This window comes from Pectinophora gossypiella, chromosome 15, assembly GCF_024362695.1.
Source record: "Pectinophora gossypiella chromosome 15, ilPecGoss1.1, whole genome shotgun sequence".
Taxonomy (NCBI): Eukaryota; Metazoa; Arthropoda; class Insecta; order Lepidoptera; family Gelechiidae; genus Pectinophora; species Pectinophora gossypiella.
Window position 1 is genome coordinate 4,918,182 of NC_065418.1, and position 17,176 is coordinate 4,935,357.

A 17,176-nucleotide genomic window follows, 5' to 3' on the forward strand; every position below is an offset into this window, starting at 1 on the left:
GGGCATCACATGAGGCTCGAGACACTCTTCGACGTACCGATGACAGTTTAGTGCAGGCAGACGTGGCCCAGACACGAAAGCAAGCTCTGTCTTACCGTCGGCGCTGATTCCTCCCCAAACCGTCCACGAACCGCCACCATAGCTGACCTTTTCTTCAATGCAGCATTGTGCATAGCGTTCTCCGTCTCTTCTGTAGACCTTGTTCCTTCCGTCGTTACCATACAGCATAATTTTACACTCATCAGAAAAGAGAACTTTGCTCCACTGTAGGTATGACCAATTTAGGTGCTCACGTGCAAAGTTAAGGCGCGCTCTTCGATGGTCTGCAGTTAATTTCGGCCCATTTGCTGGCTTATGCGGTACCAGTCCACGATCCTTCAACCTTCTTCTAATTGTAGAGTCACTTACAGCCACCCTTCGTACAACACGAAGCCGCTGCTGCAGTTGAAAAGCATTAAGGCGTCGATTTCTTAAAGAAGTTGTTACAATAAATCGATCATCTCGCTCAGAAGTGACCCGATTCCTGCCAGATCCTGAACGGTGCGTGAACAAACCAGTCTCCCGATAACGTTTATAGACTCTATGAACAGATGACAGGCTTAGATGCAGTCTTGCAGCCACACCACGCTGACTAAGGCCAGAATCCAGCAATGCCACAACTTGGGCGGCTTCTGTGGGCGAAGTATCCATACGTTTTAGAAAAAAAACCTTTTTTCAGACGTCCCAAAGTCACAGTATTGAAATAAAAAACAAAAAGTTTAAGGATAGGCGCCAATTTTTAGTTTTTAAACGCTAAATGTACTCCAACCCTAAACACACATTTGTCTCAAAACAGTGATTCATTTCGTTTATAAGATAAACAAATGAAATTCTAATTTTGAATTTAGAATTTTCGCTTATTACTGTAATGGCCAAACTGCCAGCTATACATTTATGTATTTTTTTTCATCGTATGAATTCTTTTTTGTGTTAAATTCGGACAGAAACAATGAAAACGGAAGTGTTTCGATTTTTTTGATGAGAAGTGTATTTAAGTCTCTTTTTGTACTATTTCTTTTTTAGTGCAATAAAGTATATTTGAATTTGAATGTATAGACTGAAAGGGCTAATAGGTTAGTATCCTAGTCAAATCAGTTACTTTTTACTAAACGTCAAAACACTAAATTACTATGGACCTTGTATGAAAAAGCAACCTGTGACGTCATAGAAAAACGTGATAAAATGTTGCACTTATTATTTTAAAATTCATAAATAAGTTTAAAAGAAAAAAGAAAACGTTTTTCGTCTGTTTTAGATCTGTCTTTATTTAGTATTATTCAGAATTTCATAATTTATATTTGACCTAGGAAACTACCCATTTGCAGGATTCAAATCTGCTGCTTCTTGGAATGCAAGACGCGTGTACAATAGTATCTCACGGCTTCAAAGACAATAAATGTTCCGAGCTATGAAAGAGCACGTATCTGTATTTCCATAATAAGACACAACATTGCGTCTACACAAGCATCGCAGATTCCTAAGTTGTCACAACAAACAACAGGAACTAAGACCGTCTGAGTAATATTCCCATATGAAGAATCTACCTGATAGATAAGTCAGGCGATTTGTATGTAGACAATGTGAAGTAGGTATCTACCGTCGCAGGTGTTACATTAGTCAGTCAGTACTTACCTATCTTTATTATGTAATGTGCAGTATTCTTTATTCTATGGTAATGTACACAGTTTATCAGTTAGTGAATGGCAATAAGTAATCGCATTTATGAGTTTTTTCTTAGACTTTGATTTGCCGCAGATGGCATTAACTATTTGGGCGGACAAATGGGGAGCGCTGAAGGCTCTTACCCGGTACAACGTTTAAGACAACAGGCCTGAGGGTGCCCAGTCGGGCGCGAACCTCGGGTCAGGGCGTCGTCTGAGAGGAAAAATATTTGAAAGAATTAATCGACCCTAGTGGGTTGATAGCGATAAGTGCTGATTGAGGGAAATCGTCGACCACGCCGGCGGGGTCAGTATCGGGGTCCTGAAGTGTTTAGTGTCGCGAGCTGATTGGCTGCTTCTATGGCTATATTTATGAGTACACACATGAAAATCACTTAGCGATGTTTGGTTAGGACAATGCAGACTGTGATCAGACAACAAACAACAACGGGTGATCGCGAGTGTCCGAAAGTAAGATGATCTATGTTTCAGAAGACACGAATCCGCACCTCGTCTGTTGAAGTTAACTGACGTTGGCGTGTGAAGCGGCCGTAATTTTTGCGTAGACCGCTACCATAGAATAGTGATTAATATATACCTACTACGTATAAAACAGCAACTCTACGCACCCCAACAGCGTCTGAGCTAGGTTTACCTCACCCCCTCGACATCGAACATAGTTTAGACTTGAATCGTGAAGGCAGCGCGCGGACTGTAGTTTTTATTTTTTATCAGTTTAGTTATATGTTCGAATTTTGAAATTGGACACCGACGTTCTTTCGTCTGATCCCAATATTTAATCTTACAGTAATTTTTTTTTTCATGGTGATTGTTCATCAAAACGTGCTAATAATTTGCAATAAAACTTAATCCAGGCTAAGTGTGTAATGCAAAATTAATGTGAATGTGAACAAGCGCTGGTTGTGGTTACGCGATACCAAAAAAGCAAAGAATGATGTGGAAAGTTTTATAATACGATCGTTGCCTTACACAACATTATCGTTTTGTGCATATATCGCACCCACAGGCTATTTTCCCGCGGTATTCTCTCTATACTTAATAAAAACTTTGTGGTTCCAACCGGTTATTAAGTACCTACATACTACGTAGGTAAACGTACTACGTACGTACTCGGAAATGGCCTCAGTAAACACATATAAATACCTTGACGTGGTGTTTACTTAAACAGGACATGTAAATTACTTGTATCAAAAGGATGAGTAGGATGAATAAGCGATAACATGTTACATTGTATGTTTACTATACGCATTATAGTAATTTGCAAGTTCTTATGTAGGTAAGTTAATAATCCTTTCTTCTGAGAAGTCTTGTGAGTTTCATGGAAATGACACCTTCTTTTTTTAAAGTTAAACGGTAACTTCTATAAAATAATGGAACTGTAACATCATAGAGCCGTCAAAACTTTCTTGTCCCAGTAGTTCCATGGTAGAACCATAGACATTTTTTTTTTGTTTTGGTTTTCCCCGAAGGGTAAGGCAAAGGGAACTATGCCCATACAGCCATGTCTTACGTATTTTTTTTCTTGATGATTGATGAAATGATGAAAGATGATGATGATGAAACCTAAGCCCCCACCCTCGGAGTAGACTCCTACTCCGAACCCCAAACTAATTAACTCAAAAGTCCGCATAAACTTTCGAGTTATGAAGCGGCTTCCTGACACGAAGCGAAAATAGGCAGATACACTTTGTTTATTGAATACTCCTATATAATAACACTCGCGAATGTCTTCCGACTAACTTAATGCGATCATTAACCACAAAACACCACTTCGTATTAATTATTTAGATTATTCAATGAAGAAAGCAACTGTCCCGTTCCCGTTTCCCGCCAAAAAGCATAGACATTTAATACTGTGCGTAGTTCCAGAACAAGGAGATGATTATGTGTTTAAAAAAAATAGTTATATCTTAAATTGTTTTCAATGAGGGACTTTCCAGGCTACGTTCACCAAAAACAATATAGATGGCGTTGTACAGCTTTAAAGTGATAATTACCTATGAGGAATCATTACTCGGGTACATATTCCAAAGTACAATATAATGGCAGATGCATATATAAAAATAATTGTTGCTTGATATTTATTTTGTCAATTTTAAGCAAAAATTTAATAACCCGACAGAATTAGGTTGAGGACACACGACATACAGATTTCACATCAGCGACATGCCTGTTTTATTAGTTTGAAAATTAACAGTTGTCAATCATCCGTCCCTTTCCTTTTCGACGGATAAGAAAATGACGGGTATAACTTAATATAAAATTAGGAGTTGTTTGCAGGAACCGGGGCCAATTGTGTCCTTTTTAACGTGGCGCTGGGCAATTTTCCATCTTCTCTCATCATCAAGGACTTCGCATCTGGTAGGTGTGTCTATGAAAGTACCTGATAATAAACGCAGCGGCGACATTTCTGACTTTAGGGCACTTGAGTAGCGCGACCACTGTGAGCAGGTTGCCGAACAACCCGATGACCATGATGAACCCGGTGGTCACTGCCGCGAACGTCAGCAGCCCAGGCGAGAACCTGCAACCAAAAACAATAGCTATAAAATATGACAGCTGCAATATATAGTTATAAACTATAATACATACTTACACATACATAAGTTCACGTGTCACGACTTTATCCCAATGGAACTATAACCTAACTATAACTATTGTACACATACTATAGGTACTATCCCTAACTGTAACTATTGTACCTATGTATTTGTTACCTGATATAAGTAAATAAAATAACAAATAAATAAATAAGCTTCTATGCTACACTGGAAGCGACTAGAACATTTCGAATATGTCCATCTGATTGTCTTCTGTATGTCGTAAAAGAGAGATGGTGTTCTCTTTATCATGATGGGCGATGAGCTGATGATCATATGCTGGCGAGTGTGAGCTTATCATCAGTAAGTCCAAGTACTTAGACTTCCTTTGGCTGAAGGATTACATCTTATTTGCTACAAGTAAATTAACTATAGTCCATGATAACCTAATAGGTACTCAATATTAATTCAAAATCGCCGCAGTGTCTATTGTTGTTCCTTCGTCTAGTAAAAAGTTTTAAAAGTGGAAACAAGCGAGCAATAACGAATGTGAATCATTAAAAATAAACCTGGTTCGACGAAAAAGCAACCTAAAAAGAGTTTTATTTTTATTTGTTTATTAAGGATCAAATTCAGTTAGATAGAAAGCACGCATCGCACACGCGATATTTTCAGTGGTTGATATATTCGCGTGCGGAACACGCTTTAAAAGCACAAAACTAACACCGGTACGGTAGCGTGAAAACTTTTAATTAAAAAAATGTACCTATCGGTAGCCATCACTTTATTTTATGAGTTTCCATATCCACGTCATGTAAGGGGCGGGTTCCACTTCGAACGAAAAAGCGTGTGTTTAAGTATTAGCTTTTTTGGTTGTTTGGTAGGTATTTTCTTGGAGCAGCGAGGTGAAGTAGTCCATACCCACTCCGGTTCATTGAAGGGTAACCTGTGCCCAGCAGTGGAGTGTATATAGGGGTGTTTATGTTTTTTTTTCGCACTCTAGGTTCGTGAATTGCAATGAATATGCTTCTAGTTGCAACTTGCAATATCGTACAGTCAAGCACACAACACGAACGTAATTAAAAAGAAAATAAATTCCCTATAGCTTGAATGCAATCAGTAGAATGATTAACATTTATTTTATGTGGGTAACACTACATATTATTATTTTCTTCATATTTTATTTTATTGCTCTACTTGTTAAGAAATAAGTTTTAAAGTTATATTATGAAGTATTAGGTACTATTTATTAAAAAAATAAAAACAATCACTTGTACATGTTGGTTCAAAAGTATATTGGTACTACCATAACATCGTTAGATGTTGAAATTGTTGAATAGATGCTAATAGATGTTTAAAGGTTCACACTTTCCGCATGGCTTATAGTAATGAATATTTTATTTTGATGGACACATTTACACTGAAAATATTAACATACGTATACTATGTAGATACGCTCGCTTATGAAGGTACTTAAGTCCTTAATATGGCCTACAGGCACGTGTAGTATAATTAAATAAAACGGCTTGATTGGAATTATGTTACTTGAAAATCGTTCATATTCATGATAGGACTTCAATGAAGGACTTTCCAGGCAACGTTCTTCAAGAGCAATATAGATGGCACTGTACAGATTTTTCTTCGTTTGACCTTCTAATTTCATGGACAGCAGATATATGCATCTTTCATCTTTGTTTTTGGGTATAAATGATGACCATTTTTATTACACCCAAGCACAATTATTTTAATAATGGTTCGACTTAACAAAATAGGATTGAATTTTCAACACTCCATGCAGCGAAAGCCAAAATTCGATGACGTTGGTAATCTTTAGCTTTATAGTTTATTTGATAGGTTCAACGGATTTTACATCTTGCAGACGATTTTTCGTCTCAAGAAATGGAGACAGATACGTAAATTGAGAAAATTCTCAGATGACTTCCCGCTCAAGGTAAGATGGATTTTTTCAACATTAAATAAATCCCAAGGGTTGGATGGGTACGTACGTTTACTTATCCTTACTAAGTAAATGTCGGCACCTTCTAAGTCTAGGCGACTATGACTTGTAGGGAATGATTTTTCTTTCTAAAATTATTCAAAATTAAAACGAACTTAAGGCTAACTAAATTAAAATTACCTCTTTCAAATTCCCTGCTCTTTCCCTTCCTAGATACATAAATCATTATGAACAACGCCTTTATTCACTTTTACTTCTTTGTTGTAGGTACAAAGAGACATTTTCGAAAAGGCATACGACTATTTTTTTAAATTGCGGCGACAAAGGGCAACGGATGGCGGGAGGGAATCCTCTCAGGTGCCCTCTACCGGCGGATACTCATTATTCTATCTCACTCTATAGAACGTAATACCTACACCACGATTTACCGGGATCCGGCCTATTCATTTAGGCTATTCAAATAACACCGGTTTTATGAATAAAATGGTGAAATAAAAGTGAGCGGGCAAATTCGATTTGTTTGAATAAGTAGGCGGAAATAGCTTGAATGTAGACAGACGCATTCAATAGTTCGAATATTGTTTTCCAAGTAAAGAACCACTTTATATAGTACTACCTAGGTACGATTTACTTCCGACAAGCAAAACAATAAATAATGTACTTACTTAAAAATAATATAGGTATTAATATACAAGGAAACACAATCTGTCTTAGGTACGTACTTACCTACTGTTCTGTTAAGGAAAGAGATTAACCTACTTATATTATGTAATTAATTATACCTACAGATATCGAATCCCGGTGGAGACATGTCACAAAAATCACTTTGTGATCCCTAGTTTGGTTAGGACATCACAGACTGATCACCTGATTGTCCAAAAGTAAGATGATGCGTGTTTCGGAAGGCACGTTAAGCCGTTGGACGCGGTTACTACTTATTGATGTAAGTTAGTAGTCGTTACATGAGTCATGTTAAAGGCTTTTGGCTCAATAGTAACCCTGACACCAGGGTTTGAGGGGTTGGTATTCCACCTCACAACCCACACGATAAGAAGGTGCAAGTCCAGTACCGGGGTTTGACCCGGCGCTCCCCGTTTGAGAAGCAAGCTGGTGAATTACAGGACCACAGAGACTTATTTTATGTTTATAAATAGATCTTCTTCTTCTTCTTATCGTGTGGGTTGTGAGGTGGAATACTAGCCTCATCAACCCTGGTGTCAGGGTTACTATTGAGCCGCCAAAGGCCCCTGACATGGCTCATGTAACGACTACTTACTTACATCAGTAAGTAGTAACCGGGACCAACGGCTTAACGTGCCTTCCGAAGCACGGATCATCTTACTTTCGGACAATCAGGTGATCAGCCTGTAATGTCCTAACCAAACTAGGGATCACAAATTGAATTTTGTGATATGTCCCCACCGGGATTCGAACCCGGGGCCTCCGGATCGTGAGTCCAACGCTCAACCACTGGACCACAGAGGCCGTTATTAGGTATAAGTATAAATAGATATTCATAATTTTATACGTATGTGGTAGTTAATTCAATGTATCCGGGTCCTACATTATCTGCCTACATGTTTCATACGTACATTGCAGAATCTTTTGGTAATCCTCACAATCCATACGATAGAAGAAGAAGATTTATTTATTTATCAAAACTTAAAACTATCATTACAGGACCATCCTAATCCGATAGTCAGCACTTATATCTACTTATGACAAATAATACAATACATACAAGGTAGCTTTTTCAAATTCGCTCAGACTACAAACAAAGGTCGATTCTGGTTGCAACTTTATTGAGTGTGCGCAGAGATCCTACCGATTAATTAGGTATAAGTACAGAGACAACAAGGCAACTGTTCCCATTAATCTAGCCTTCTACCTATTTTATAATGAAGTATGTCATATTACAAATAGGCGCATGACACGACCGTGTCATGATCACACCTAAACTCGGGAAGTATACCGTATCCAATGACGTCCACATACATGAATCATTGATCAGTATGTTTGCTCAATAACTCGTATATAGTTCGAAGAAATAGTATGCCAACAATTGTGTTGTTATTCATACCTCTATAGTATGTTCTTCGGAGAAACAACATTGACAATCAATTTAAGCACGAAAATATTTTTTTCTATACTAGAAAATTAGGTAATATGCACCTAATGGTGCTAATTTCTGCAGACGCCATCTAGTTTTAATTTAAGTTATACCTGTCATTTTCTTACCCGATGAAAAAGAAAGGGACGGGTAATCGACAGCCATAAAATTTATGGAACACACGTCAATTTTAAACAGAAATCGAAAAAAAATGTCTTAAAAAATTTACATCGGCCAATAACCCGACAGAGTTAAGTAGACGGCAGGTCAAACGAATTGCATACCAGCGAGATCCCTATTTTATTCGCCCGAGTTATTCATTCGTTTTAAAATTAACTTGTTGACAATCATCCGTCCCTTTCCTTTTCGACAGATAAGAAAATGACGGGTATAACTTAAAATAAAATTAGGAGGTTTCTGCATGAATCGGGGCCATTGTAATGTTTGCTATCAGGGAATTAACACACAGCCGCAGGTGTCCTTTAGAGCCATATAATAGTCATTGTGGCCCTGTGATACACCGGCTTGCTTCTCAATCGGAGAGCGCCGCCGATTCTAACCCCGGTACGGACTTACACCGATGAGTTGATAATAAAAATAGTTGGCTCGACCGTTATAGACGGCGATACGGCTCACCATCTATCACGTTGGTCTAAGAGAAAGCTCGGTGAGGTGTGGGTACTTAGTTCATCTTACTGATTTACATTTCACTACCTCAATTGGGACATAATCGTGAGATTATGTATATGTCTTTTAAGCCTACATGCAATCAGAGTATTTTGTGCTAGAAATGTTACACCTACCTGAAGATTGCTATGTCACCAACGTGAGATTGTGATCAAGAAGGAAACTATTACTAAACTTAACTTAAATTACTAAAGCTTTAGAAGAACTTTAGTACCTTAGAAGAAAAAGGACGGAAAGGCTCTAACGCGCATTTTGTATGAGAACTGCTGTCGCCTGCTCAAACCCACTCTGTTTTACTACTACTCCAGCGAACAGATAACTACGATAGCTCTATGCTTTTCAAATTCCATATTATTATGTGATAGGCTGCAATTTTATCATTACTTTTCGTAAGATACTGCAGATAAAAGTAATTTTTCGATAAATAGTCGTCCATACTAAGGTTTTTAGCTTTCCTTTAATAATGAGAGATCTCCTTGCATGATAGTCGATATTTGATTTTTTGCTCTGAAGGACAAGATGATCTTTTAATGAACTATATACGCACGTTAAGCCGTTGGCCCCGGTTACTACTTGCTGATGTAAGTTAGTAGTTGTTATATGAGCCACGTCAGGGGCCTTTAGCGGCTCAGTAGTAAACCTGACACCAGGGTTAATGGGGTTGGTGATCCACCTCACAACCCACACGATAGAAGGGAATATACTATCGCGGAGCTCCGTGTGTCGTAAAGTTTGCGGACGAGCGGAGTGCAAGGTGGAAGTATGGACTATTTGCTCATACTTGTATGGTTTCACGCTCACATGACCTTTCCAATCTGTTTCTTCTATTCCGTGACAGAAACGGTAGGTTACTACTTATAAAGATTTCATTTAAAGTACACAAAAACTGCGTTCTACTGTATAATTAAAAGCTTGGAAGTTCCATTGCCTACTTAATTTCAAGCATTAAGAAACAAAAGCAGTCAAGAGTAAATTAAAGCACAATTTCAATTTGAAAATTTCGACGGCAAACTTAGGTACAACTTTGGTAGAACTGGGTCACTTACTTTGAAAGTTCACTCTCGTTGGTCAAAGTTGCGTTAATTTCGTCTGCTATTTCCATAATGTCGTCCATTTTGTACAATCTGAAACGATAATTATAAACTTTATTAACTAGTTTATAGAAATGTATACATACTGGCGTGGGTTGGGAGTCGACCCTGACGTCAAACTTCGAAAAGGAAGGAAAACTACTGAATTATTATTTATTTGTTACAGAAATCGAATTATTAAGTAAATCTCTGTCGTTATTTAAAATAATATATTGTAATCATCATCTCTTTAGCATTATGTCATTTCTCACAGGGTCCGTTTACCTAACCTGAAGATTTGACAGATCCAGTTTTTTACAGAAGCGACCTCCCAACCCGCGGAGGGAAAACCAGCCCAATATAGGTTAGGTTACATACCTCCGAAATGCATTTCTCGGGTATGTGGGTTTCCTCACGATGTTTTCCTTCACCGCAGAGGATGTGATAATCATTTATGGTCCAAATATGAATTCGAAAACAAATTCGAAATCATTGGTTTAGGCCTATGGTGGGATTTGAACCTGCGACCTCAAATTGAGAGTCAAGCGTTCTACCAACTGGGCTACCACGGCTCTTAAAATAATATATTGTAATAAATATGATTTTAATGAAGCTAACAACTTTAGCTCTATCTCACTAGGACACCATGATGGCGCCACCACAACAGTCGCGCCGTGGTAGCTCCATCATGGTGTCCTCGTGAGATATGGCCCTAAGTTTTTTTCGAGAATCAATGAAATTTTGGAAACCGGTGTTTACTTTTATGACGAGGTATTATTGTGTTTATCTATGGTTATGATCATCGTTTTCAGATAGGGTAAAATTGTAGCCAAGTCTTCTTGAGTCGTTAGTGCTTGTATGTGTATTCCATCACCCTTCGTCCATTAGGAGCTGTTACATCACGTCTCGACGGGAGGTTACTGGTCCAATTCCTCATGACCTCTGCTAATGACAATTTGGATACCGACGAGTCATTGTCGTCTTGTGGACGAGGAGCGTTCGTCTCTCGCATTTTATGTTCGTCAGGAATTCCTTCATAAGCACTTTACGTAATGCATTAGTTACGAGTACTTAGTTTGGTAATACTTAAATGTTTTTCTCTATGACCAATTTCAAATCAGAAATGTATTTTTTTTTAAGTTTTTCTGAATGGCGTGCCCATTAAAGGTTAGAATGTTATATATTTTTTTTCCTGTTGATCTACTCATTAAGTTTAATAAGTATAGTTAACTCGTAACAGGTTACGAGAAGAATACCGAGTCACGAGGACGAGCTACGAGGTAGTCTTGTCGATGACTAGTGTTTTGATAGTTGTGACTTGTGATATATGTCTTTTTTTAATCTTTATTTAATGAGCTTTGTCTCAAAAGTGACAATGCCGCTTAATACAGCCTTAAGAGAAACATAATAATAATGAAACAAAGCTTGAAACAGACAGGTGATCACTTAAATCTCAATTTCAAGCCCGGCTTGACCAAATTGTACAGCATCTTGCTCTCCGTTAATGATTTTTTTGTAAAAAAAAAATCGGGAAAACTTCCATAATCAGCTATTATTTTGTTAAAAATGTTGTATTATCCTGATTGATTCCGAGGTATACCCGAGTATCTCTAACCCTACCCAAAATAAGCGGTTTGTTTTGTAAGTTCATTTGAACCTAATATACCTACTTAGAACACACCTTTATCGAAAATTACAGTATCGTAATGAACAAAGGTTAATGACCTCGGTTCATTAGTAGACAATGGTAAACAAATGACATCACAAAATATAAAGGGTGTCCACGACAAGCCAACTCCGAGAAGGCCACTCCTTCGTAACAATGTAAGGGCATTCATCAGTCAAGCCCGTGTCTGACCAGTCATGCATGAGGTTCACTCAGCCTCACGTTTCGTTGCCGGAATGAATGGGGAAAAAGGCTGGGATTAATTGATATGAATGGAAAGCTGTACTTAAATGCCAAAGGTGTCGGTGGCAAAAATGCAAAATAAATGTACCTATTTTTAATGGATGCTTTGGAAGCGTAGGGCATAAACTCAACATTGCGTAGGTATTTTTTTGTACGTGACTTTTTAGTTTTGCCGCATAATATTGACATTAACTATACTTGTCCGGAACAACAACGTGTTGCTCCGCGACAACGCAATAGTTACACCATTCATCCAAAACATAAATAAGTTATTCTCATAATATGCAAAAACCAAATATGGCTACAGTTGTCTTCTTGGCTCTGTCAATTTGTCTATGGGTAGATATATTATGTCAAAAATCACTTTGTGATCCCTAGTTTGGTTAGAACATTGTAGGTTGATCACCGGATTGTCCGAAAGTATGATGATCCGTACTTCGGACAGCAATCGCTACCGGTTACTATTTACCCAAGGATATAGTCGATACATGTTCATACCTGCATGGAAGTGGAGGAGACAGCGGCACATGTTCTACTGGAGTGTGTAGGAGTCGCCAACTACCGGGCCAGGCACCTTGGCCTGACGGGGTGCCTCCGTGAGGTGGTCAGCAACGTCAAAGGACTGTTTTTTTATTGGCCAAGTATGTTGGCTCAACTATACCTGATGGTAAACATAGGGAACCCCTAATTGCAGTAGCAATTGAAAAGCAATGCAATGAGTCAGTTCCAAATACGTTGCCACTACCATACTGGCCTGTTAGATTTTCTTGGGGAATTAGGCTGGTTGGAGTGATCCAGCCGTTTCAGGTATCAGGCGCTCAGACATCGCGTTGCGGAAAACGGCCAGCGAATACCAATGGCAATAGTCGATACATGAACCATGTCAGAGGCCTATGGCGGTTCGACAGTAACCCTGACATCAGGGTTGATGAGGTTGGCCATTAATCTCATGGCCGACACGAGAGAAGAGCGAATTATATCTGTCATTCTATTTGTGTGCTTGGAAATTCCAGTATACACCATCAAACATAAATAAGTACCTACTAAACTATTTAATTTTTGCTCTTATCTTTTCTGTAGAGAGCAGCGATTAAGTAATTGTAAAGCATTTAAAACAAAGATACTGTAACTAAAACAATTAGTGCGGCCGCACGTGGCAGACGTTGGAATGTTTTAATTACTTTGTAATACAAATTAATTTATTTGGGCAGCCTGTTTTTACAATTCATGCTAAGATAATATATTGCTGCTAAATTACAAAATATTATATAAAAACTCATGCCTTTAATTCATAAGAATAGGACTGTTTTTGAGGATCAAAAGCTTTTGTGTCGAAGTCCTAATGGATATGATGAACGGTAGATACGGTGAACGGTGATCAGACCATCACATACGTACTTAATGGTCCTCTATAGAAAGTACTCAACCCTTCTGCTGGTATTTACGACTTATATCCTGAAAGAATGCATTCTATATTTTCTTCAAGTCCAGCATCATCGTCTCCCTAGCGTTATCCCATTTTCACGGGGTCCGCTTACTTAACCAGAAGACAAGTCCGGTTTTTACAAAAGAAGCTGCCTTCCTGACCTTCCAACCCCCGCAGAGAAAACCAGCCCAATACAGGTTAGATCACATACCTTTGAAAAGCATTTTTCGCATATGAGGGTTTCCGCAAGATGTTTTCCTTCACCGCTGAACACTTTTATGATCTAAACATGAATACGAAAACAAATTAAAAAGATTAGGCCCGTACTGGAGTCAATCCTGCGACGTCACAATGAAAGCTGAATGTTCTTCCAACTAGGCTACCACGGCTCATAGACGCAAAATAACGATGACAATTATGAACTGACTGAACTGAACTAAAGGAAATACAACGATATTACCTACTTACATTGGTATCTTTGTTTTAAAAAAAGAAAAACTTTCGTTGATTTAATTTCCTCTTTAGTAACATTGAGAGAGAAAGAGTGTCGGTCGGTCTAATTACCCGTGGGCCGTTTGCACCACATTGTTTAAAAAGCCAATTTAGACCACTTAACGCGGTTGCCTCGCCTTCGCTAAACCAATGAATGGAATCTAAGATTCATTCAATTTAACAGACAAAATGTAACTTTGATGTTACTACATATTTTGCCTATCTGGCAGATTTGCTGCATTTGAAGAATCAATGTTGAATTGTATGCAAAATGGTGGCTAGTTTAAAATTTAAATAATGTTTTTTGTCTATTTATTTATTTATTTACCCATATATACTCGATTAATATCTTTCATTCTGAAAATTAAGATTTGGCGTTAAGTAACAACTGCCTCTAACTGTAATATAATATTGTGGTGCTATAAATTCTAATAAAACATTTCTTTTCTATGAAAAAATGTACATAGATACTCGTGACTAAGTAATAATACAACGGTCATATGGAAATTGATGTGATTGCAAGATAAAATTTATTCTCCAAGTAGCAAATGCTCGTAATAATGACCATAGAGTATATTTTATTATGATAACCAATGAAGTTTATTATGAGACATAAAGTTCCTCTCAAAGTATTGAAGCCTTTAGTTTTCATGCATCTGTATCGGAACATCTATAAAACTCTACATGTGCCTTCAAAAGATTTTTACGATGTAAGTACTTGTTTTATATCACATGCATAAACAATAGTGCCAGTCCTGTACTGAAACACAGGTGTTCTGGAGTGATCAAAACATTGTAGGTAAGTGCGTGTTCTCTAACAAGTTACACTCTTGTAAGCACAGAATATAATTCTAGTAGGTACTAGTGTTAGCAGATGTACGAGTATAAAAGTTCATTCAGAATGTATTAGATATAAAGGGTGTCAGTGACATCGTAACGAATACAGAGGGGGATGATTCAGACCATGATTCTGAGTTAATATCTAGTGGAATTTTCCGTCACAAAATTAATGATTTTTCTTTAGTTATTTTTAATTATTTTCAATTTTATACTTTTGTGATGGGAAAGTTCCACTTGTTTTTAACTCAGAATAATGAGTTGAATCATCCCTCTCAGTATTCGTTATGATGTCACTTACACCCCATACAAGTACATACAGGTAGGCATACAAGTAGGTATGGGTGTTAGTGACACCGTAACGAATATTAGACGGAAAATTCCACTTGATATCAACTCAGAATCATAGTCTGAATCATCCCTCAAAGTTTTCATTAAGATGTCACTAACACCCTGTATATACGTACCACAGATCATATAATACTAATACGTACCTATATATTTTTATAATTCAAAATAAAATGATATTTGACAACCAAGTGTATTTTTAAAAAGCGAAAAGAACAGGTTTCCTTATCATAATCACAAGATGTCGTAAATACGTACAGTTTATCAAAATTATCTTACACAAATATAAAAAGTGGCTTTTGCCCGCGCCCTAGGCTACTGACGACATAGACAAAAAATCCGTACGAGCAGCGTGAATTTACGTAAAAATAAGAATAGACTTTATCTCAAATGAGAGCTTTAACCCCTTAAAAAGTTATTTACACCACAGCATGGAAACATTTCGTTAGTCAGACTGTCATTGGACATACTAGACGCGCAATAAAATATTTAATAGCCATTTAAAATATTCGTTGGCTACAGTAAAAATTTAGTGTTTCAGTGTTAGGATCCGCGCACACCTACCGAGGGGCAATCGACTTTATCTGTGAAATAATAACACGGATATAACACAGTTCGAGCTCTCTCATTTCGAAACAGAGTGCTTTGACATAGTTTAAGATTTTTAAAACTGCTTATTGGTGCTAATTCCTGTAAACACTTATCTAATTTTATTTTAAGTTATATCTGTCATTTTTTTATCCGCTGAAAAGGAAAGGGACGGGTAATCGACAAGCATAAAATTTATGCAACACACGTCAAATTTAAGCACAAATCTAAAACAACAACAATAACCCGCCAGAATTATGTTGACAGCACACGTCAAACGGTTTGTATACCAGCGAGATACCTTTTTGATTCGCTCGGGTTATTCATTCATTTACTCATTCTTCCTAAAATTAAGAGCTGTTAATCATCCGTCCCTTTCCTTTTCGACGGATGAGAAAATGACAGGTATAACTTAAAGTAAAATTGGGAGGTGTCTGCAGGAATCGGGACCATTGTCACCTTGTAGTGAAAACCGTAGATTTAAGCGTCTTTTCGAAAAATGACATTCATATGGACAAGCTAGTTTCAATTCGGGTAAAAAAATGTGGTGGTTTTTACCCGGAATTTCGATTTATTTATTAATAGAGGTTTTGTTGTAGAAAATCACGCCAGAATAAATAAATGCGCGTACATGGTTTACGCTACGCTATAAGGCATAGAATAGCTGCGAACCTGCAAGTGTAAACTAACCATAATGACTGTTTTATTCGAGGTGTTGAAAACGACTCCGGTCATCAACTCATCAGCAGAATCCAAAGGTGAAATCATTTCACAGTCGATAGTTACTACTGGATGACAAGTACTGAATTTACTGGTGGTAAAAACGATATTTAAAATAAGAACAAGGGTGGAAATAACGGGTAACGGCCTCCGTGGTCCAGTGGTTGAGCGTTGGGCTCACGATCCGGAGTTCCTGGGTTCGAATCCCGGTGGGGACATATCACAAAAATCACTTTGTGATCCCTATAACTATAGTTTGGTTAGGTCATTAAAGGCTGATCACCTGATTGTCCGATCGTAAGACGATCCGTGCTTCGGAAGGCACGTTAAGCCGTTGGTCCCGGTTACTACTTACTGATATATGTAAGTAGTCTTTACATGAGTCATGTCAGGGGCCTTTGGCGGCTGAATAACCCTGACACCAGCGTTGATGAGGTTGGTAATCCACCTCACTACCCACACGATAGAAGAAGAGAAAAGGAGGGTGGAGATTTTTAACAGGATCGCAAAAGGATAGTATGGGTTTCGATTTTCCATGTTTTTATAAACTAAAAATATTTTATGAACGAGTACCTACAGTGATAATATTTACATTTCCTGTCAGTTTCTAACGTGCAATATCTAGGGAGATTGAAACTGTTTTCAGTATACTTTGATGTTCCATATCGGCTAGGTAAATATTGTCCTACCGCGCCCCAGACTATATCGTCGAACATTTCTATTCGATTCCTAGATCCTAGAGGTATCTATTCAATGTTTATTGCTATTATG

The 17,176-nt window shown here is 37.8% G+C and overlaps 1 protein-coding gene across 2 annotated transcripts in view; it reads right to left on the bottom strand.

Annotated features, from left to right (window-relative positions):
- LOC126373151 (G-protein coupled receptor moody) overlaps window positions 1-17,176 on the bottom strand; it is a 66,409-nt gene that overhangs the window by 17,165 nt on the left and 32,068 nt on the right. For both annotated transcript variants that reach the window (XM_050019178.1, XM_050019179.1), the window contains exons 2-3: window positions 10,062-10,139; window positions 4,105-4,245 (exon numbers count right to left, since the gene is read on the bottom strand). In XM_050019178.1, coding sequence (XP_049875135.1) covers window positions 4,105-4,245; window positions 10,062-10,129 — 209 coding nt within the window. In that variant the 5' untranslated portion in view covers window positions 10,130-10,139. The remainder of the gene's footprint in view (window positions 1-4,104; window positions 4,246-10,061; window positions 10,140-17,176) is intronic.